General features: G+C 45.4%; 1 protein-coding gene across 3 annotated transcripts; it reads left to right on the top strand.

Annotated features, from left to right (window-relative positions):
* The first annotated feature begins 2,610 nt into the window (after nucleotides 1–2,610).
* Nucleotides 2,611–21,571, top strand: LOC142588226 (E3 ubiquitin-protein ligase PHF7-like). 3 transcript variants are annotated; one of them, XM_075699772.1, is made up of 13 exons: nucleotides 2,611–2,825; nucleotides 2,881–2,987; nucleotides 3,047–3,148; nucleotides 4,114–4,238; nucleotides 8,435–8,594; nucleotides 8,656–8,762; nucleotides 8,818–8,934; nucleotides 11,235–11,350; nucleotides 16,134–16,484; nucleotides 17,593–17,819; nucleotides 18,303–18,462; nucleotides 19,244–19,340; nucleotides 21,460–21,571. In XM_075699772.1, exons 1-13 carry the CDS (start codon nucleotides 2,759–2,761, stop codon nucleotides 21,506–21,508), a joined length of 1,785 nt encoding a protein of 594 aa, XP_075555887.1. In that variant the 5' UTR covers nucleotides 2,611–2,758; the 3' UTR covers nucleotides 21,509–21,571. The 3 variants fall into 3 exon arrangements, with proteins under 3 accessions (XP_075555887.1, XP_075555886.1, XP_075555888.1); XM_075699771.1 differs by having other exon boundaries at nucleotides 16,134–16,520; XM_075699773.1 differs by lacking the exons at nucleotides 16,134–16,484; nucleotides 17,593–17,819; nucleotides 18,303–18,462; nucleotides 19,244–19,340; nucleotides 21,460–21,571 and adding an exon at nucleotides 11,776–12,098 and having other exon boundaries at nucleotides 2,621–2,825.
* Nucleotides 21,572–21,991: the final 420 nt, after the last annotated feature.

Raw genomic sequence — 21,991 nt, 5'->3', positions numbered from 1 at the left:
GCCCGCGATAACGCTCGCTAACAGACGCCCGCGCATATAACGCGCCGGCGGATGCATTCAGCTGCCGCTGCCACATCCGCCGAAAGTTGAAAAGGCAACGAGCGCTGCCTCACGGAATTTATGCTGAACTAACTTCAACTAAGGGAACCGCCGCTACAACGGGAAAGCGAACAACGCTGCGGGCATCTAGTAAAGGAGGCATTGCATAGACCTTACGTTCGTAAGCACGGTCGTAAGGATAAGCCATGGAGGAAGGAAAACGCAGGAGAGGCCGTGAAAGCAGGCCCCGCACACTCTCAAGTTCAACAAATGGCCACAGAGGGCGAAAAATCAATCGAGGCGTGTTTCAGCGTGAGCGCGCAAGTGGAGTTACTGTAATTTGGTCGAATACTTTAATTTGTGCTTTTTCTGCTAGGGGCGCTGAACATGCTGAATTTTTTACTTTACACAAACCATTGACATAAACAGTCGAGGTGTCTAAGGACGTTTCTTTACCTCAGGCAAATAGTCAGTTGATTTTTTTAAATTGGATTGTTGAAGCTGCTTTTTAGTCATAGCGTCAAGGTTTTTGTACTTGAATAACCACCGACAGCCGACAGCCTATTGGCATCGATGTGTTTCCTGGCCGTTGGCGTTCGAATACTACGGCGGTAAAACATTTTCGAAAGCATGCTGGTTTCGTCTGCGAGTCATTACATAGACTTGCTGTAAAGAGGTCTACGCTTGGCAAAAAATAGTGCCTCATTTTGTTTAGGCGTTGATTATCATAATGAATGCGGCGGAGGTTGAGGAAGTACGCTTGAAGGTACGTTTTTATGCCGTTGATCTCCATAACACCGTAACTACGCAAATCGATGTCACAGAACACCCGATGCATCATTGTGTGTTCTCCGTCATCGCTTGTTTGCTGTACGCCTACTGATTCTTCATTTCTTCTTCAAGTGTTGTACCCTCCTTTTTTCCTTGTTCTCTTGTGCTTCTCTTACAGTATGTTGTTCCGTCAGCTGTAATGCGCATTTGCAAAACCAATACGTTTGATAAGACGCAGTGGTTATGATAATTTCACTACACATGTAATAAGCTGGCACATATGGTTCAGACACAGATACCTGTATGCGGAGTTGCACGACGTTGATGCGGAGATTAGGATAATTATGACACTCGTAAGGAAGAGGCAGCTGACGGCCGTAAGCTGTTGCGTTCTTTCCGCCAAACTACCCGGCCTGGTAGTGCTGTAAAGATGCTGTATAAAAGTGACACGCGGTGACAGGGAAATTATTATACTTAGCAGCCGGCCGTACGTTTTGTAGCTTAGGTCTTCTTTCTTGTGCGTTTGTGGTACCCTTATTAATGAGCCATTTCTTGACTATGTTCTTGACTATGTAACCGCGTTTGTGTGGATGCGTAGACGTGTGCTTTTTATTGTACTTGTAAAATGAAAATAAAATATTTTCAGGCTTGCTCAATCTTTGGTGTCGTGTGCGTTTATTCCAGTCGAGGCCATCGTGCCACCTGGAAACCGCATTATGTCAGTAGCCCTACACGAAATGCAACAGCTGGAGCGCGGCGGCACAACTCGGGGCAACGGCGGCGTAATAAACGAAAAACCGCTCGGGATGCCCTTAAAAGTCAGTTCAGAGTGTGCCTTAACTCGATATGACTCAGCGCTACATGTATTCTGCTGCGCCTCGATCGTGCTCCCGCCAGTTTGGTTGCTGTGTGGCAAATGTAGCGCCTACATATAAATTTAGGCGCTAGGTTTGCCACATAGCAACTAAACTGGCGGGAGCACGATCGAGGCGCAGCAGCCAGAAACCCAGTAAAGCCACAGAACACCTGGTAAAGCGGCCATCCTGCGCAAAACCCCGTTTCCGTTTCCGGTTGTACAGCGCCACCTGTGGTCGCATACTTTAGTTCACGACGCCACCGCTACGCTTATTTCCGTAGCACTGTGGAAGGTACAGTTTCCCTTCTCTAAGTTTGTATAGGTGTTCTGTGGTGAAAGAGACGCGCCCCGGTCAGCGCGCAAGTGTGGCAGAAGTCACGTGTTGTTATTCGCAAAGGACTACTGGGACTGGTACATTAAACGTCAACGTTGTCATAACAACTACAACTCTTGCTGCCACTCTAGGCCTCTGAAAAGTGAAGCAGATTTTTCGGCCCTTGTCTTTCTCGCAACAGATTCTGTTTGCGAGACAACCTGACTTTTTAGCATGGTGTGTAAGCTTGAAAGTTATGTTTTGGGTTTGCGAGTGTGAGTTGTCAGTCAGGAACACACACACTCTCAAGTAATCATGGCGTGGGTTCTCGTCGTCGTTTTCAACGTACCGCGGAAAAGCACAGAAGCGCGCCTGCTTCACTAAAACTGTTACAGAAGTTTTGTATGCTCTGTTCTGACGCGCGTCGGCAACACACATACTACCGGCGGCTTCATATAATTACTATGGCGATTCGTAGCAATGCAAGTTCAAAGTTCCCGCCCACTCCCGCCTATCTGCTCCGGCGAGTTGATTGGAGGCGCAACAGGAGATGGCACAGGTGTTCTGTGATGGCACACCAACGTGACTGCATTTCCGGCTTCAAAAACGTGACGTCAAGGCCTCTTCTATTTTGTTCCTTTTGGGATAAGCCGTTAAGAGCAGTGAATCCTCTAAAGCCATCCATGAAGCCAAAGCTGGCCAAGGCGCCAAAGCTTCGTGGTCTTCATCTCTGATTGGTTGCATATTTTTATGGTGGCTTTGGGTAGACTACCTTTGAAATGGTCATGGCCCCGCGCCGTAAAAAAACACGCGGCACGGTTGGCGGCAAGACGACATCGACTGCAGGTGAGTCGGTGGTCATTGGTGTGCTCCCTAGCGAGCAGCTACATGCCCCGTGCAGGTTCTCAGCAGGTGCCTACGTGCGCGTTTTGCGACCTGCCGCACAGCGATGACATCAACGGGGAACTTCTAACTCGCAACGGCCTTCACGTGCACTACTTTTGCATGGTGAGCGCCAATAACCCAAAGGGTCACGTAAAAAAAATACAACACCTGTCTTTGTACAGCTCTTCTCGAGTGGCCTGCACCAGAGAGGCGAGGAGGATGACCCACTGCGCGGTTTCATGGAAGCCGACGTGCGCGCGGAACTACGCCGGGGCAACAGGCTGGTCAGCGCACCTTCTCTTTTGCACAAAAGTTAATGCAGCGTAGATTGGGAGGAGTAGATTTTTCTAACCCATAACGGAGGAGAGGTCCAGCAAGTATGCAGGGAGGCAATATAGAGAACATATAAGGAGAAGACGAAACTACACTGTGGCACGAATTGTCATAATAAATTCGAACGCGAACAATTCCGAAACTACTGCAGTGTGTCGTTTCGTTTGCTCCCAGGAGAGGCTTAATTCAAGACTCCAGAACGTACAGTCTGGACTACTACGTGCTTATAAACCTGCCACAGAGCGTTTACACGTCGCACTTATACGTAATTACGCTCCGGTTCGCGTTCTAGTGTGTGCTCATGGTGGTTGGTTTGTGCGTGGAGTTCAAAAGTAACGCAAGTATTCCTCGCGATATGTTGGCGGACATTGTTTGAAAGCTTCAGCACTTGCCCAGAAGCAAACACAGCGAGCCGAAGTTTGAAAGTGCGCGCCTCCCGAGCACGTACTTTAACGCGAACGAGTGCGGGAAAATTTAGGCCTTTGCTATTCAGCGCAGTGTCGTGCGTCAGCGTCCCGTCTGGGGCTCAGTGATATAGAAATCGCTTACCTTTGCTATTAAGGCAGACATTGTGCGTCTTTGTTTTTCTTTGTGTACCTCTTTCTCGCGCTTTTTGCTTGTCTTTTGAGTTTATAAGCACATTTATATATATAGATGTTTCAGTTAGTAGTCCATGCATTGCCTTCTTGCTTTAAAACGATTTCTTATTTTGTCTCGTTTTTAGTGGTGTTTAATTCCAAATAATGTACCAACTAGCCTGCCTAGGTATTGAAACACAGTGAGCCTTACTACTCCCTGCAGTTTGGGGGCAGCCATAAGCACTGGTGCAGCAAACATAGGAAAGGCGTAAGAGAAGTAGGCTGACGTTAACATTGTGACCAATTTTGGGCATGTCATTTTCTCGTCTGTGGCACAGATTTGTTGCTTCTGCAAGCGAAAAAATGCGACCGTTGGCTGCTGCCTGCGGGCATGCAAGAAGGCGTTTCATATGCCCTGTGGAGTTGAACGGGACTGCCTCCTTCAGTTCTTCGGTGACTTCAGGTGAGTTGATTTCCGGGAGCTCTAATGCGGCAGTGCTTACTGCTGGCATGAGTTCCAATGCTTTTACACACAAGTGTGGTACACTGCTTGCTCCGACAGATTACTTTCAGTACTTGCATTGTGACAAAAAATCTATATATGATCAGTCTTAGTCAGAAACAACATACCCTGCAGTCGCCACATCTCTGGTGCTGTAAAGGACGCTTGCTTTTTTTTTTTTTTTCAACAATGTAGGAGTCTGCCATAGTCACACATTGGTTGCATATCCCCTTCAGTCAAGCAGTTATGTTGGACTATGGAGAAATGTACCAATGTTAGATGTGTGTAGCCAGAAATGCTGCAGACACCATTGAAAAAATACTCGATGTAGTAGGACGACGCTTCGTGCATTTTCCAGTGAGTCTGCATAATTAGAGGAATTAAATCTCTTACTTAGTCTACTGTCAGTCACTTTGAATTTTTAAATAAAAATAATCGAATCACCAGCTCAAAACTAGTACATGCACAAGTTAGTTATTGGCTGCAGGCAGCATGAAGGAAAGTCGGTATTCTTTCATAATAGTTGATGGAACGCAGCATGTCAAACATTGTAGGGCTTTCAGTAAAGTGGTCATGTATAGCAATATTCTGCATGGTAAAGTGATATGGAGCTGCCTTGTGTGAGCAGTGGGTTCAATTTATCTGCAGTGCGATGCCCACATTTCTTTCTTTTCTCTTTTGCCATTGCTGGACAGAACTGGCAAAAACAAGTCGCATACAAATATGTGTAACTAAGAAATGTGTAAAGCGTCACCGAAGGGTTCAGTAGCATCGATAGATGTTATGCAAAAGCAGTTTTGAGACCTGAAGCAATAAATTTCATAACTGTATAGCTTATTTCTCCACATAATTTGATGGCACTTTCAAGAATGTTTTTCTATACACATCAAAAAGTTGGCTTTGTTAAATACTTGCTAGAAAGAAAGTTGGGCGAAAGTGATAGATTCATGTTTCTTGTGTAAAGGGTCAGTTTTACAACAAAATACAACTTCAGTGTACAAGAAAATGACCTTGTAGTGACTGCTACCAGTTCCACTGGAGATGCTCAAGTAGTGCACTGGCCAGCATTCGATGTGACATCTTGTACAGTGAGACCAAACTTTCGAACATGTTGGCTTACACCACTGAGCCTAGTGGTGGTCTAACAACACTTGTTTAAATACACCTGTATATGGAGACGGTGCCTTGTTTTCTCCTACTCTTCTCCACTATGTGGTGACCCGGTGTCCTAACACAGCATGCAGCCCCGCACCACATCTATGATTCCCGAGGGCAGTTTTACCCTACCTGCGGGACCAACCTTCCCCGCAACACCAGCTGCCTATTGTTGCACTGCATCAAGCTGGTACTCTTACTGCTCAGTTTCTGCATGTGCCTCAAAATTATATTTCCACGAGTACAACACAGAGTTCATGTCCCACTTTAAAGTCCCACTATGCGCTTAGCATAGGCCTATGTCCTACAACTTGTTCAATTCACACTGCCTTGCTGAAAGTGTGGATGCACTCTCACTTCAATCGTTTAAGCCAAGCCTCCGTCTGGCCCTAGAAATTTGGTTGCTGGAAGCGGAAATCGGTGTGAAATCAGCTGAAATTTCAAACGAAAGTTTTTGCCTCCTTACTTTCAAGCAGCACCTGCTACCTGTTGGAGAATTAAAGGGCCCTTGAAACAGTTCGGACAAGTTTTGTAGACGCGTAGGGCATAGCTAAATTTAATCATTCGCGCCACAATTTGTGTGAAACATCTCATGTTAAGAGAGCTACGGACGATTACAAGTTGCCCTCCTCCATAGCCATGCATTTCCTCCTCAACTCGTTCGCTGAGTGATTGGGGCTAAGCTCCGCCTTCACTGGCTATGCGTCATGATGGCACGTCGTGTCGTCGTCTTCTGGTCCTCTAGGAGCGAGCACGCGAAGTCTCTCCAAACTCTCCGCCAGCTGCTTAGTAGTCAACCCTGAGCGAGAGCTATCGAAGCAGCGCGCATTACGAGCATTCTCTTTCTGTAACTGTCTTTTTATAGAAACAAATTAACTAACATTGCAGCTATGACGCACATCTTGCGTTCACCATAAAGGTGGAAAAATTATCGATGACGCACCCTGGGCAGCCAATCTGATAGCTCACCCTACTGACGTAAATTGGGTGACTTACGTCATATTGGGGGGGGGGGGGCTGAAAATTTTGCCGAGCAATGTGCTGCGATCGGCAGCAATGTACATATTTAAAACCTTATACTAAATTACATGCTTTATACGGAGCACTTAGATGCTGTCAATTATTGATCAGAAGGGCCTACTCTGACTCAGTACGTTTGTACAATATTGTCAAAATCATTTCAGGGTCCCTTTAAGGTCACATGCATTTAAGGTCACGAGGTCACCACGTAGGATGCACTGCCTGCAATATCATCGAATATTTCATTTTACTTTGCTAAATGCAGAAAGTGCAAAATTGCCTTTGGAAGTGTGCCGTAAAGCAGGAAAATGGAAGAGAAACACTAAGAGGCAGTTTGCAATCATGCTTGCTTCTCTTACTACCTCAATAAAACTAGGAACACGGCTATTGGTGCATGCGTTCAGCAAAGGCTTTTTGCCTGTGGAATTCTTATTAGCTGCAGCAATTGTGCGACAATTTTGGCCAAAGTTAATGCTCTAGGACACCAGTGGCACTCATGTTGTATCTGAAGATGAGCAAACCATAAGGTTTGCAAGCACTGATACTTTCATAGCTTTATTTTTGCCAGTAAACATAGTTGAAGAAGGAACAGCTGTGTACATGTTTGATTGCAGTAGTAAAGTTCACTCACCAGTGTTCACCTATAAATTAAAAATATTGGCGGATCGTAGTGCTGCAGCAGTAGTATAAAGCTTCGAATATTACGCGGCGCGCATTTTCTTCCCGGTATGCTTATTTGTGTGTTTCAACTTCACCAGGCACGTAGGAAACTTTGCTACGGTTGCTGCAACGGGATAAAAGCAGCTGATAGGCTTCTCAGCAGTCTTTTGTTTATTCAGAGTTTCTCCGATCGGCGTTCTGCGGAGGCAGTGCAAATTTGAAGCCCACTTCAACGCAGTACAGGGCGCACTGTAGCAGACGACGCTCGAAGCCCCGCCTGCGGCTCTCACTGCACCTGCGCAATAGTTTCTCCGGCGCCCGACAGAGGCGCCCCGCGGAGCGCTGGCAGCACGGAGCGGCATTCTGACTAAGAGTGGACGACCGTGTACATGTTAGCAGCAAATGTCAGAGCAGGGAACTGCTGCGGCACATGCTGTGGTAATGAGAAAATAGATAGCTGGAAATGCCTTTGGAGATGAAGTGTTGTTGAGGCAGTATTTTGCACAGGTACAGTGGGGACATAAAAAAAAAAAAGCTACGATTTTTCCTCTTGCTAATGTATGCAAAGGAGGGCATTTTGTTCCTGCAAAAGTTGCACATGCGTTCTGTTCCGAGATTCTGCCTTAGCATTGAATCACCACCATGCAAGTCTTATCATTTCGCGTCACTGTATGATATGACACCATTAACACTTTGCTATATGCTGCATAACATTAAATTCATTTTAAAAAATCTGTTGTTTTACTAGTCCAGAATGAGTACTGTTAGTCTCAACACAAATACTTCAGTAGCTACACTACATTGTAGCTCTAACACATAGCCTCAAGCTTGTTCATTTGTGGAGGAATAGAAAGGCGAAGAACATCTTGTTCTAGGTAAGCACCACTTATTGGCAGGATGAGAGGCAGTGAAAAAGTGAGCAAGACTGCGGCTGCTCTCTCTTTATCCTTGGGCATCGTTGTCTTTGCTAGCACTTTCATTCACACTTCAGATGCACCTTCACTGACAAAAGCCATTTCGCCGGGCACAGTCATACTTGTGCTATACTGAAGTATTTTTCGCCATCACTGTGAGGATAGTCAAAAGGTGCACTGTGCAATTGCATTGCACCATTGTCAGGGGATGTGATACTGTGAAACTCGTGTACTTGGGGAATCGGGAACTGTTTAATAAGGGCCATGAATTTGCACACCTTCAAGGGTGAATCTTGTCAGGCGAGAGCAACTGCTTGCGAGGTCCCATCAAGACTCCTCCCTCCCTCTTGTGAATATATCACGGGCTGCAGTTCTCAAGCATACTCTGCATTACTTGGTTTGTTTTAGGGTGTACTGCGCAGCACACCGCCCTCGCCAGAATGTGGTGCCATTGGAACGGGAAGGCACCAGCCTGTGCTCCATCTGCTCCGAGGAGATGGTCCACCCATCCGTGGACGTGCTGGTGACACCCTGCTGCAGGCAGATGTTCCACCGAAAGTGCATCCAGGTCAGTTGCATGTTGCACACAGCAGCAGTAGCGGGGCCATCACAACTCTTGTGCTGTGCAGCGCCAGGCCATAAGCGCAGGCAGCCACTTTTTCCGCTGCGGCCACTGCAACAACCAGGAGGCCTTCCAAAGGGAGATGCAGGACCACGGCATCTACGTGCCTGATCAGTAAGTATTTCCCGCTCAATGGGGCTCCGGTCCCTACAGGTTGCTGTCCTTGCAGAGATGCCTCCTGGGAGCGGGAACCACATGCCTACGAGGACCTGCTCTACCGGTACCAGCACTGCGATGCACCACGTTGCTCCTGCCCCTTGGGGCGCAGCCACCACCAGGAGGATGGGTAAGGATGTCGCGCTTGTAAAGCCCAGCTATACTATGCAACAACGTATGTGATGAAATGTATGTGATTCTCATCATGTAATTCAGTGTAACATGAAGTCTCGTACCGTATTTACTCGCATAATGAATGCACTTTTTTGTCAAAAAAACAATTGATGCAAATTCAGGGGTGCAATAATTAAGCGGGTTAAATTTCCCGCGAAAGAAAAAAAAATTTTTTTTTCATCCCGCGTTTGCTGCGGTATGACAACAGGTCAACAAGCAGGCGGCTGCCACTGAACAGTGCGACACCAAAACAAAAATGGCGGCCAGCAGAGCAAGCTGAACGCGATTTGTTTTCTTCTCGTGGGTACATTACGTGCATTGGAACAGTTTCTTCCATATCAGTAATGAATAATATCGTAAATATTGGCAAGTTTGCGACAATAACATAGCCATGTCCACTTTGAGGGGACAGAAACGGAGATGGGCACGCTTAGCTGCCAGTGACATAGAAACATATGGCGGGCATGCTACGAAAACTGTGGCATTTGTCTTCACTACTATCCTAATACGGCACGTTTCCGCTAAGAATGGGCGAATATCGTAGCTGTGTTACAAGCGTCGGCGTATGAATAGGGTAAACTGCTAACGTATCAGTGTAAACGTGGCCACTATCATTGTCGCTCGCAATTTGTTGCGTGCCCATGAATGCAGACGCGAAGAATCGAAAGGCGCCTTTTTTGTAGTTGTTCACCACAACCATTTTAAAGCCTACACATAATAAAGGCAAGTTTGGTTTCAGATTTTTTGTCATGGAAGTGCGGGAAGTGATGAAAGGAATGAAATGGAGCATCTGCTTAAGAATGTTTGGTGCGTGTAGACCGCTTGGTATGTCTTCAAGAGTCGTTCGCGTGGCATTCGACAGATGGTAAGTGCGATCATCATTAGCTGGACTTGGCACACAACATATCGCTGCGACATTTTCGGGGTGCGATCATTACACGGGAAAGAAAAAAAATCAAATTTTGACGACAAAATTTAGGGGTGTCAACATTACGCGAGTGCGATCATTATGCGAATAAATACGGTACTTAGATGTTGCAAAATGCGACATCATCACATGGAAGGCATTGCAGATCATAAAGGAGCACTAAAGGTAAATACTAAGTTGGCGTGGACTCATTAAATACCATTCCAGAAACCTCGCAGTGCTTGTTTCGTGTCAAGAAAAAGATTTAGTTTGAGAAAATTGCATCTCAAGGGCCCGAATAGCTTTTTCAAAATTAAAACATCCCACCACCGAACCAGGGGACTGGCAACGTTTCATATGCCGTAAGCGCCCTTCGCCGTTGGTACGTGGAACGGCGCCCGATGGACAGTGATACTGCTTTTTGCCCAAAAAGCAAATTCACGGCCATGGAGAAACCAAGTCAAGGCAGAGCAATGGATTCGTCGCTGCGGCTGCTTTTTGGTCAAGTGGCGTAGACCGTTCGGGCATCCCGCAACATCACATGGAAGTTGAATTCACTTCACTTCACTTCATCACATGGAAGTTGAATTCTATACTGCTTGCAGTTTTTGAGCGTTTCACGAGCCAGCAAAACCAGCGCAGCGCTATGCTATAACGAAAATACTCAAACGCTAAGTGTGGGTGGCACACAGTCGAGGAAAAAATGAAACTTCTCGACTGACTGCATCGTTGTCAAGGGTAATCTCAATGAGGTCTTTTTTAAAAAAATTAAATAGAACTGAACAAGTAGCATTTTATTTCATTTTATAATGCAATACAGGGACGTTCATGTAACGAGTGGTCGTATTGTAGTGACAGAATTCAACTGAGGAGTGCTTTCGTCATCGGGAAAGTACTTGTATGTCCCGAAGACGTCTCTAATCATGTCCTGCATTTACCTCAATTTCTCGATTATTGAGGCTCTGTTCGCCATAATATTGATGCCTTAGAGGTTCTCGAGCACTAATCTATCGCTTGACTTAATATTTGCCTTTAGTGTTCCTTCAACCTGTTTACCACCGAACAAGCAGAGTGACACAGATTTGCAACCAAGAGTCCCAGCACTCGCAACCAATGCACAGTATGTCGCATATTGGAAACGGCAAGGTTAACAAACAATACAAAATTTGCAACTTTCTATCCACACATTGTGGTTGTAATATATGGAGTTTTCTAGAAAGCATCCCAAATCAAGAACTGCACTACAAAATGCACGCAATGAGATTTCTATGATCGCACTGCTTGCATATCCTCTGCAGTGTTGCTTGCTAAGTATGAAACAGCATGGAGGTAAACCATTCACTGCGCAGTCGCTGGAGGATGGTCGTGTGCGACAGCTGTGGCTCCCAGGGCGTCCATGCATCCTGCGGCAACGTGGCAGGCACCCACTGGATCTGTGCCGACTGCCGCCAGATCATCACCCGAAGTGAGTTGTTAATGCCACAGGTGCCTTTGTTTCCGATGTTTTTGCTATGTGAACAACTTTAGTTGTTCTAGACCCACGGTCTCAGCCTTGTAACTGAGAAAGCAGTTGTGGAGCATGCCAGCCAATAATTCACCAAGGTAGGGAAGAGAGAGAGCAAAGTGCTGACACTGCTATGCAAATATATAGCATATGTGTATTTCATCACATGTGACCCAGTAATGTAACCATTTCAACCCTACCGGGTCAAGTGTGCTGTGAAGTGCCAGGTTCTGATCGCCACTCTTGCCACACGCTGTTGTACGGCTGGCTTAAAACTGTTGAAACACATTTTGGTGTTCTCAAGTTATGACAATGCTGGGGCCCAAGTGAACAGAGGCCACCATGTTCTTGCGTATAAAGGGCCAGCTTGCAATGCGCGTACGCAGTTCCTGGCCCAGCCCAGCAGCCATCCAGCAGCCGCAATGAGAAGCGCCCGCTGCAGCACGAGGTTATCGAGATTGACAGTGACGACGACGACGACGACGTACCTCCGCAGCAGCTCTCAGAGCGCAGGAAATCGGGCAGCCGCCGCCTCCTGGACTTCTCCATGCGTGGCGGCGCAAACCATGACGATAGTGCCACGCTGCAGCTCATGCTTGAGACAATCAACGGCAGCGTCATTGTGGCGGTTGTCGCGCAGGAACCTTGAACTATGAATAAATGGGCTGGCTCATTTGGTGGTGTTTGAATGCCACTATTGTTTCTATGAGCTTGTTGTCTTGTCTATAAGTTACATAGGTTGTGCTGCAGGAGTGCTGGTCATTAGTACCCACTGCGCCTCATTTATAAGTTTAGACTAGCACAAAAGTCAAGCTCCTGCTAACGGATGCGTACAGCCACAGTATATCTGTTGGTTCGAGTTTTTGCTATTGTGGAAAGTACAGTGTCAAATGCATCTGTGTAAATGATGTGCTGCTTTTGTTTAGCATAGGCAGGTAAATTCACACACACGGTGCCAAGCTACAACAAAACTGTTGTAATGTGTGTTTAATCACTTCATGCTCGTCAACTCGGAGCTGCGGCGCCAGAACAATGATGCATTCATTCAACCGACCAAGCTAATCAAAGAATGAAATGAGAAGATAGTGTTTGCTACGCAACTGACAGACCAACTGGCTCTTGTGCACGTTGATGTCAGCTCGTGCTGGACAGTTAGCTACAAGCGTGCTTCGGAGACCAGTACAGAATTCCTGACTGATCATTGCCAAATTGCGTGGTTGAGTTTACGTAGCTTGTACTGCTCTGAGCAAGAACAGGCAGGTGCAACTGCTGTGTCACTTGGCAGTTCATCAGCTCACAGTGACAGCATTAAGCCAAATGCTTTTTATCTAAATTCTCATCGCACACTCTAGCCAGCTGTTTTTAAACCTGTCTTGCAGAAAGCTTGTGTCATGTTAAAAGTTTTCACTAGCACAAAATTTCAAGCTTGAGATGTTTGCATGGTTTGATTCCTCTGTGTAAATAGATATCAAAAAGGGATGGAAGCAGATTGAACGCTTTATTTGGTTGGGTCACAGAGTGCCCGCTAAGATCTGGGGTGATGAAAATATACAGGAAATGCACAATATTTTTGTTCAAATATTGCTTGCAAGATTTGCCATGATAAAACCTCATGTAGGCTGACTTCAAACCGTCGCACTTTGTGACACTGACACCAACCTGGCACATTCTAGTTGGTGTGCTGTGTGTTTCTGTGGCTTCTAGGGGGATCGCTGACATTCCACAAGGACTTATGATGTCACCAATTAGGATGCTCACACAGGGCGATTTAAGACTGATTTTCTGCCTGGCTCGTTAGAACGGAAACACTGCAAATAACAGGACGAGAATGGGCGACATACATCTAACTGAAGGTTTATTCTGCATACAACAAAATACAAGGAACACAAACAATAAAAGAGATTTTGGAGGATGGGTGAGTGAGTGGAGAGACGAGCCACGTCATCTGCATAGTGGCAACTCAACCTTGAAAAAGAATTACTGCATATGCTCCCAGCATATACAATAAATAGAGAGACCCAAAATGCAAGAAAGAACTTCACAGTGTCATACATATTAATTGCTGCTGCCGACTGAACATTCAGGTGCACGACAATGGTCGGCAAAAAAGTTTAAGCAGGAGAGTGAAATGAACGCAAGGGGAACCACCGACTCGCGGAGGGCATTCGTGTAGGGCAGGAAGTTTAAGCAGGAGAGTGAAATGAACACAAGGGGAGCCACTGACGCGCAAAGGGAATTCATGTTGGCAATTCCTTTCTGCAACAGGCTTATCCTCTCAATGTTTGCAGTTAAATAATCTGAACTGCTACTCGCACTGATCATTCTATCTGCATGCTTTAATTTATGGCGATAAGTCGCCTACATGTGGGCCCCAGGTATTAGGCATCCAGGTCATGTGGAGAGTGCCACTCATTGAGGCAACCCCCACACCCTCCTTTCACTTCACTGGTTTGTAAGTGGCAAAAGATGCTACAGTGACTCACCACCTGAGGGAAACGCTGCTCAAGTAGACACGTGGTTGGCACATACCAGGCAAGCAATGCTATTTAAGGGTGCCCTTTCTTCGCGCCCAGTCCTCTTGTAGCTCTCTTGAGCAGAGAGCAGCACCATCTCTTTGCGATTGTTGCAAGGTACCATGTGCTGTTGCAGTTCAGAATTTTTGTTGTGCAGTAGAAGCACCAAGTTGAGGATGCTGCGCATATAGGGCTAGCCTAACCTCCCAAAGTCAACACTTGCATGGTTCAGCCTGCTCAAGGAGCAAGAGGCAGCCAAATGTTCACGGCAGCTGTTCAAAGCTGCCAATCCCCAGTTTGTGTGTTGTCAGCTGCTTTTGTAGCTGCAAGGATGGGCTCTTTGTTTCACATTCACAAACAACAAGAAGCAAAAACAAACAGTACACAGGGGCAAAGCACATGTGCGAAACAGCGCTAGCTGTCGTTAAACTTGTGCCTCGAGTAAAAGAAACGAAATTTGGTTGGGGATTTGCACAGGTCTTAGTCTGAAATGTTGGTGCATGCAGACAGTACAGACGCTAGTAGCTTGTCGGTACACGTCTTGTCGCAGCTCACTTGCAACAAGCCTTTCTGTGAATTTTGTGCAGTCGGTTCCTTTTTTGATGCTGCTCCGTTTTTATGCGCAGCTGTTGTCCCAGTGAACGTTTACAGGCAGCGCTTTTAAGTTCAGACATAATGGTTATAAAATGGTGACTTCTGCGGCAGAGTTTCCGGTTGGACAGCGTGGTATAATGCATGGTATACGGATATTCTGGCCCATCATATTGGTGGCATGCTTGCTGTTAGTAAGGCTGTCAGAGTGGGTTCACACCTCATTCACTTGAATTGTGTGCTCAAGGTCATCGTGGGCATGCTAAGTGTGGATGCTGGAAGGACTTTCCAGAAAGACAGAGAGTGTTGATTACCCAACTATTTTTTGTTTTGCTGCCCGGCACTGCATGGTTTCTTGAGGCTTTCATCAGAACCCAGTGCATCACAGACGGTACCAATGACTGCGCCATACAACACTGCTGTCAGTGTGCCAAAGATGGGCAAGATGAACACCGAACACAGTGGATCCATTGACTGCATTGCTAGTGTTGCAGAGATAAATGCTTAACCCATTCTGTGCCATTCCATTATCCCGGATTCTGACCAAAAATTACCTACTTTTTTTATTGAAAAATCTTTTATGAAAGACTTGCAATGTTGTAAGGAGTACTGACGTGATATTTTTGACAATTCATTTTATTGTGTTTAGTGAAGGTCATAGAGCTCTAAACCCTAGAAAAAGATAGTGGCAAGCCTCAGATTGCTGTAAATAATTTCATATAACAGCTTTGCCACAACCAATTTCGGTTTCATTTCCATAACAATACTGTGTCATGACGTCACAACAGAGGATGTAGCCACATGAGAGCAGCACAACGCAACATTTTTACACTTGGTCCGACTTGCTCGGTTGTCCACTATGCTGCTACATTGGCCTTCACAATGAGTAGCAGCATACGAGGCAACCAAGAGAGCTGGAAAAAGTGTCAAAAAGTGTCAAAATGTTGCAATGTCCTGCTCCCACATACTGATCGTCAAGTGCACTGCTTGTTCAGCTTAAACCAATTATTTAATGTCATATTAAATAATTATCGGTGCTCCGAGGCTTGTCAGTATTTTTTCTAGGGTTTAGAGATCTATGACTTTCATTCAACGTAACAAATGAACATTTGAAGATGTCATGCCAGTACCCCTTTGAGTGATTGTTCGAAATCTCGGCTGTTATGTAAACCTGAAGGTTAGCTGCACTGTATCAATACCGCGTAATGGGCATGAAAAGAGGACATGAAACTCGACATTTGCCTGCAGAGTACACTTTGAAATATTTCAGTGGGTCACCTGTTTCTTCCACATCAAACATCTTGACAAGAGTCCAAAAACTGGAAGTTAGGTGGGCATTCAGGGGCCTTGTTTTGCGTTTGTTCACATTAAAAAAAGTGATCAGGTGTCTGCCATACCATCTACTTGTCTAATAAGCAGAGGGAAAGCTGCATGGCCACCATATAAGAACTCTCACAGAATATCATTAGCAATTAAAAACTCTGCAATTCCAATGACCACTTGGGAAGAACGTAGCTGCAAGTGTGGTAAGCTATACGTTCATAGAAATGGATGATTTCACTGTAATGTTGACTTCGTTACTGAAGTGCTTTATCCTATGTTGTTCCTTTTTTTTCCTCTCTTTTTCCTTTTTCTTTCAGAAATTTATAATGCAGCACAAAAAGAAGAGCAGCTGGCTGCCATAACATCGGACTTGGCTAGTGAAGATGGCAGCAGCCAGCACAGAAGGCGGCAGCAGCAGCGGCGGCGGCGACGTGCCACAAGATTAATTTCTTCAGATGAGGGGAGAGTGTGTGGTGTAGACAATGGTGGCTTTTCACATGGCTCAGAGGAAACTTCAACACACTCGCTTCTGCAAGCAAACTTTGCTCCCCGTCCCAGTCCTCTAGCCCCACTGAGTAGCACCACTAGCCGCTCGACTGATGTGCCTTCCCTGGCGATGACCTCTGAGCACACTGGATATTCAGCCGTGCCTACATCATCAGTGCAAGGTCAAACTTACAGAGAAAGGAATTCGCAGATGTCAAGTGAGTAGAAGTAGCACCAGCTGTCTGTACGTGTGCTGTCATCTGCATGTTCTTACACATAAATGTAAATGCTCATTACTTTCATTTTTTTAATCGCCAAGTGGAACCACCTTGTTTCACTCCCTAGTTGCATGTGTGCTCACTCAGCGGTTAACAGCTGCTGTAGCAGCTGTGGTGAAATACCAACTCAAAATTTAATGAGTAGGTCTTGTAGCTTGCTTTGCGCATTGTACAAGAAACGTCCGAACTCTTACTGCCACTCTTCAGTCTTGAAGAAAATCCAGTTGTCATCTCTGATATACTAATGCGAAACATTGTTTTCCTTTTCCTTAAAGGGGCCCCGAACCACCACTCGCGCTTGGTGAAATAACATAGTCTACGAGTAGCACACGCTGCTGTGAACATCTCGGCCAAGTTTTGCTGTGTGCATGGAGCTCACAAGCGGATCGCGATGTCACCTTTCTCTGAAACACTCTCTTTTTAACAGAAGCCTGCCTCCTCATTCTCTTAAGGAGGCAGGCTTTACGCTTTATTTCGTAATAAAGTGGCTTCCCATAAGCGACTGCTATTGCTAGCTGCAATCAGCTACATAGTGTATATACCGCAGCTGCCACGGGGTGCCACCACGAGTCCACTGGTTAAGGGCACTGCAGACAAGTACATTTGGCTTATGTTTCGCGTGTCGTGGGCACCCAAATCGGAAGTCGTGGCGTCTACGTTAACATCCAAAATGAAATGTGAACTGCGCGCCGTGGTGACAAGGGCAAGGCATATGGGCATGCCCCACTGCGCCATAGCTTTCGCAGTGAAAGGCATTGAAGAAGGAACGGGAGCATAGCAGAGGCCGTGTTTGATTGCCAATAACTCCGCTTCTGCTCAACGCATTGAAGTATTTTTTGCGGCAAAGTATTTCTGAAATAGCTATTTTCATTTCAAACGCCTTTCTCCACTTCAATAAAAAGTGGTTCAGGGCCCGTTTAACAGCACTGCAGAAGAAAACTTATATTGCCGTTCCTTAAATCTTGTCATCTCTGATGTACTAATGCGAAACATCATTTTGCTTTTCCAACAGGACGGCAGAAGAAAATTCTGAAGGAGTTGGAAAAGATGACAGCAGAGCTCTCGACACATGTAGATATTTTAAAGAAGTTGGAAATGTCATCGTACTCACTGCAAGCACATGCCCAGAATGCCAGACCTGTTGACTGCGGCGTGCTTGATGTACTACCATTGACATCCCATGAAGGGTTGCAGGAGCTCGAGAATCGACTCTGTACTGCCCAGAGTAGGGCTAACCTTGTAAGTTTTACCTTATGTTTATTATCATTTGAAGTTAGCATTGTGCACTCATTTTTAATACATTTCAGCAATATTATAGTATTAACTGGCACTGTGGCTGTCATGTTGATAGTACTACTTGCATGGTAAAAGCCTCTGCCTTTATTCGCACTGTTTGTATATGGCTTGGCTCGAGCCACAGCAAATGCCATGAATAAGGTTCAGAGGCAGCATTTATGGTATTATATGCCTTGTTGCATAAATGTGTTGAATATTTTGCCTGCAAAATGACTTTGCACATCTGGTCATTGATGCTTAACATATCTCCATTTTACTGAACGGAGCCTGCAAAAGTGGCAAGAATGGCTGAAATCATCGCATTGTCCATTTTCGTTAGTGCCCTTGTGACAGCCCATGGCAAGTTATTAGGCACTTCTTCAGCTTTATGCTGTAGCGATAATAATATGCTGCTATAGTGGTCTCTTATAATACTTCTGTTCTTAGGTCTCCTGCCTGTCAACAATAGGAGGATCATCTCCACAGGATTCCATGCACCACGTAATGCAGAGGTGCATGCAAGACAGCTATGCCCAAAAGTTTAGCATGACGGGGAGGAAAGGGAAGAAACCATTCATGAGCCTTCAACTTTTCAGTGCCATGATCGGTAAGCCAGCTAAAGCATTTATCTTTTTTCCTCCTGTTTGCTGCAGGCATAGCATACCTGCCAACTCTCCCTATCTGTCCGGGACACTCCCGAATTCCAACCAATCGTTCCGATTGTGCATAAGCAGCCATAAATTTCCCAAAAGACTGGCCCAGCTGACTGAAAAAAAATTAAATAAAAATAAAAGACAGAAAAATGCACATCATGCTGCACAGCCGCACCATAATTGCCATTAAGCACAAGGTAACTAGCCGAAGTCAGATTTAAATACAAGCCACTATTTGTAGGCCTATTTCAGTTCACTTTATATCAAGACTTGCATAGAGAACTGCGACAGAGACAAAGGTGCGCAGTGACCGGTTTCCTGAAGCCAGCTTCACTTCTTTAGAATACTGTAAATATAAGAGTGGAGGCGGGCCACTGTAACAGGGCATTGTATGTGTTGCTCAATTATGTTGACGCGCATGCACCATCTCCGGTCACAGTACGAACCTCAAAACATCTAATAACTATGTGGCAGCCATTCCAAGCTGTTTCTGATGTTGCTGCGGAACAAAAAAAAACTGAATTCTTTTTTTCTCCCATGTAACAGGTCATGTTAGCTAAGTAAGACACCTCACGTCCAGCCTCAAAACTTTGCAACATCTTTGCACATGTATGAACACGAAACATGGGCATTGTAATGAAAAATTTGGGATTTAAATAGATTGTAAAATATTTTAAACATCTGTGAATGTAAAACGTAAATCAGGTTCCATGGTATTGTATTTACACTTTTCAGAGGCAGTGAAGAAGAACTTCCCTGATGCCACCGACATGATGCTGAGGTCATATGCTGCTGACTGGCTGCATTACGCTCCTTCAAGGTTTCAGAGAAGGTACAGAATTTTTTTCTCGAATGATCTGTCTATACTCTGAAAGTGCTGCCCAAGCTGTAGGTGCCTCGGGCATGTTGCATTTCAGCTCGTAATGGTTCATGCGTGTGCCAGACGCAAGAGCGTCGGCGTTTCTGTTCAGAATTGAAGGAGCACTGACAGAAGAATGCGTCTTGTTTTTATTCCTTTACTTCATAGCTAGTGACCTAGTATTGATGCTGATACTTCCCTAAGATTAAAAAAATATATAATTGCACTGCCTTTTATTGTAACCAGTTCAAAACGCACGCCATGAGCAGCATTGCTTCAGATGTGAAAAAATGACAGTTAACACATCAACGAAACCTCCTGTGATGGTCTCGTGGTACCAGATACCATTGAAGCGTACACACTGTGGGGACAGCCACAGCCCTGAGCCCACAACACACAGCAAAAGAAACACAATATATTTCGGTTTTACGTATAAAAACCACAACCTGATTGAAGCACGTCGTAATGGCAGACTTGAAGTTAATTTTGACCACCCGAGGTTCTTTGCACCTAAATCTAAGTGTTTTTGCTTTTCGTCCCCATTGAAATGTGGGCACTGCAACTGGAAATCAAACTCGTGACCTCCTGCTTAGCTGCGGAGAGCCATAGCCATCGTGGCGAGTGTACAGGCAGGGTTGCAAGGTCCGAAAAGTGAATAGTAGCCAGGAAATCGCGAAATGTAGCCAAAAAAGTAGCCAATTCTTGCAGGTGCTTAAAAAAGTCGCCAGAAAGGTCACCAGACTGCCGCCATAGCCAATCACTTATGGTGCAACTCCAGCAATTTTTTGACCATGTCAAGGTAATGGAACATTTAGGTTCCCGAGACCTCCTTGTTGCATGTCTGATAGTAGAATTGTTCCGCAAGTTCGGAAATAATTTTAAATAAGAAAAAACGCAAAAGTGAGACTAAAACCTGGCCAAACAGCCTAGCGAACCTCTTCGTGTGACGTCACAAGTGTCCCTGGTGGTGAAGGCGCCCAAGGCATGACAGTTTCGCCCGCTGGGCGGACGAAACCAGCGAAGAGCAGAGACTGCTGATTCGTGACCGTGCCGGACCTTCGGGTGACAATGTCAGGTGAACCAGCTCTTTGGATCTGTCAAATATTGACAGTTGTGATTCTGACGAATTCAATAGCCACAAATCGCCTTTCACATTCGACTGCCACCACGACAGCCAGTGCCCATGCGCTACATATTGTGCTGCGATGTAACACCACGGGTAGCCCTAACCACTGATTTTATATGTGCTGCTTGCTATTTTAGGTGTTTTGCCCCTTCTCAGGGAGGCGCTTCGCAAGCTCACTGTAAGTTGTCGTGTGCGACTTTCCGCATTTGTATCCCGCAAGAACGCCGCCGACAGTCCAAAGCACTGACTGGTGCATTTGTTTACATCGGCAGGTACAGCGACCGCCCATCGTTCACCTGAGATACATAATGCTAGCCACTTTTTGTTGACATCAATTAATGTCAACAAAATCAAAACAGGCAGCTTTTGTGCATGTAAGCACCGTTATAATAGGAAAAAGTTATAATAGGAAAATTTTTATTTTAGAAGTAGCCAGAAAGAATCCATGTAGCCAACCCAAGAGTTTTTCTCCACGAGCCTTCGGAAGTAGCCAATTTGGCACAAAGTAGCCAAACCTGCCAATCCTATGTACAGACACTACGGCCATGTTTGAGGAAGCCAAGTCCATTGACCACTTAATGGACAAGAGGGGAGCGCATATCCCCTTGTGTTCAGGACCAATTCGGCAGCCTTCAGAGTTTGCAGTACCACATGGCTGCAATATATTCTTTCAGTGTCATTACAAGTCTCGTTTTTCACACTGATGGCTGTCTGTGCTTGATGCATATTTTGAAGAAAAAGAAAAGAAAATGTTCAAATTTTGACTGTTCAACAGCCACCTAAAAAAAGTGGCAGAGGCAATTTTCGTATCGGCACTTTGCTTGTGTTGATCATTTATGCTGTTAGTTTCCTGTGCATTACATCAGTTATGCTCTGCATTCTTGTAAATATATGAGCTGTGAGCTGTAAAAAGTTTCATGTTAAGCTTGATATGTGTAGCATTTTGTATTGTCTTTTGCTTTTCAGCATTGGAATGCACCAGAGGATGCCAGCTGTGCCGGCACGAGTAGCATAGAGAACCCATCGATTCTGGAGCAAAAGTTTCAGGAACAATAAAGTGACTTTTTCCATGCAAGTAGTTGTGAAATTGGTGGTGTATATGATTACAGGTCGACATTCTTTCCTTGGTCTTGTTTAGTGAAATGGCATACTATATAACGCGCAGTAAATGCGGGAATACTTCAGGATTCAAAGTGTGGGCCAGCAGTGTATGGGATGCAGTGCACGTGCAGATGCTTCCCTAACATTGCAAAGCTGATAAAATAATGGTCTAAAAATGTTAAGCTAACATCGCTAAAACATATATGCTATGTTGCTAAAACATTAGTGTAGTGTTATTAAAACATTGCATACTGATGTTGCTAGAATGCAAGACACGGAGGACATTGCCGATGTTGTGGCAACGTTGAAAGGCAACACTGCTGCAGTGTTGCAGCAGTGTTCTGTGCTACCAGACCAATCTTGTAGCGAAGACCAACTGTCAAGAAAGTTAATGGAA

Source organism: Dermacentor variabilis, chromosome 7 (genome assembly GCF_050947875.1).
Source record: "Dermacentor variabilis isolate Ectoservices chromosome 7, ASM5094787v1, whole genome shotgun sequence".
NCBI lineage: Eukaryota > Metazoa > Arthropoda > Arachnida > Ixodida > Ixodidae > Dermacentor > Dermacentor variabilis.
This window is presented reverse-complemented; position numbering and strand designations above follow the sequence as displayed.

Excerpts from the sequence above, each read along its gene's own strand:
- LOC142588226 (XM_075699771.1), top strand. The coding sequence starts at position 2,759 with ATGGTCATGGCCCCGCGCCGTAAAAAAACACGCGGCACGGTTGGCGGC. Across the intron at positions 4,239-8,434 it reads CAGTTCTTCGGTGACTTCAG|GGTGTACTGCGCAGCACACC; the intron begins GTGAGTTGATTT and ends GGTTTGTTTTAG. Across the intron at positions 8,935-11,234 it reads AGCCACCACCAGGAGGATGG|TCGCTGGAGGATGGTCGTGT; the intron begins GTAAGGATGTCG and ends TTCACTGCGCAG.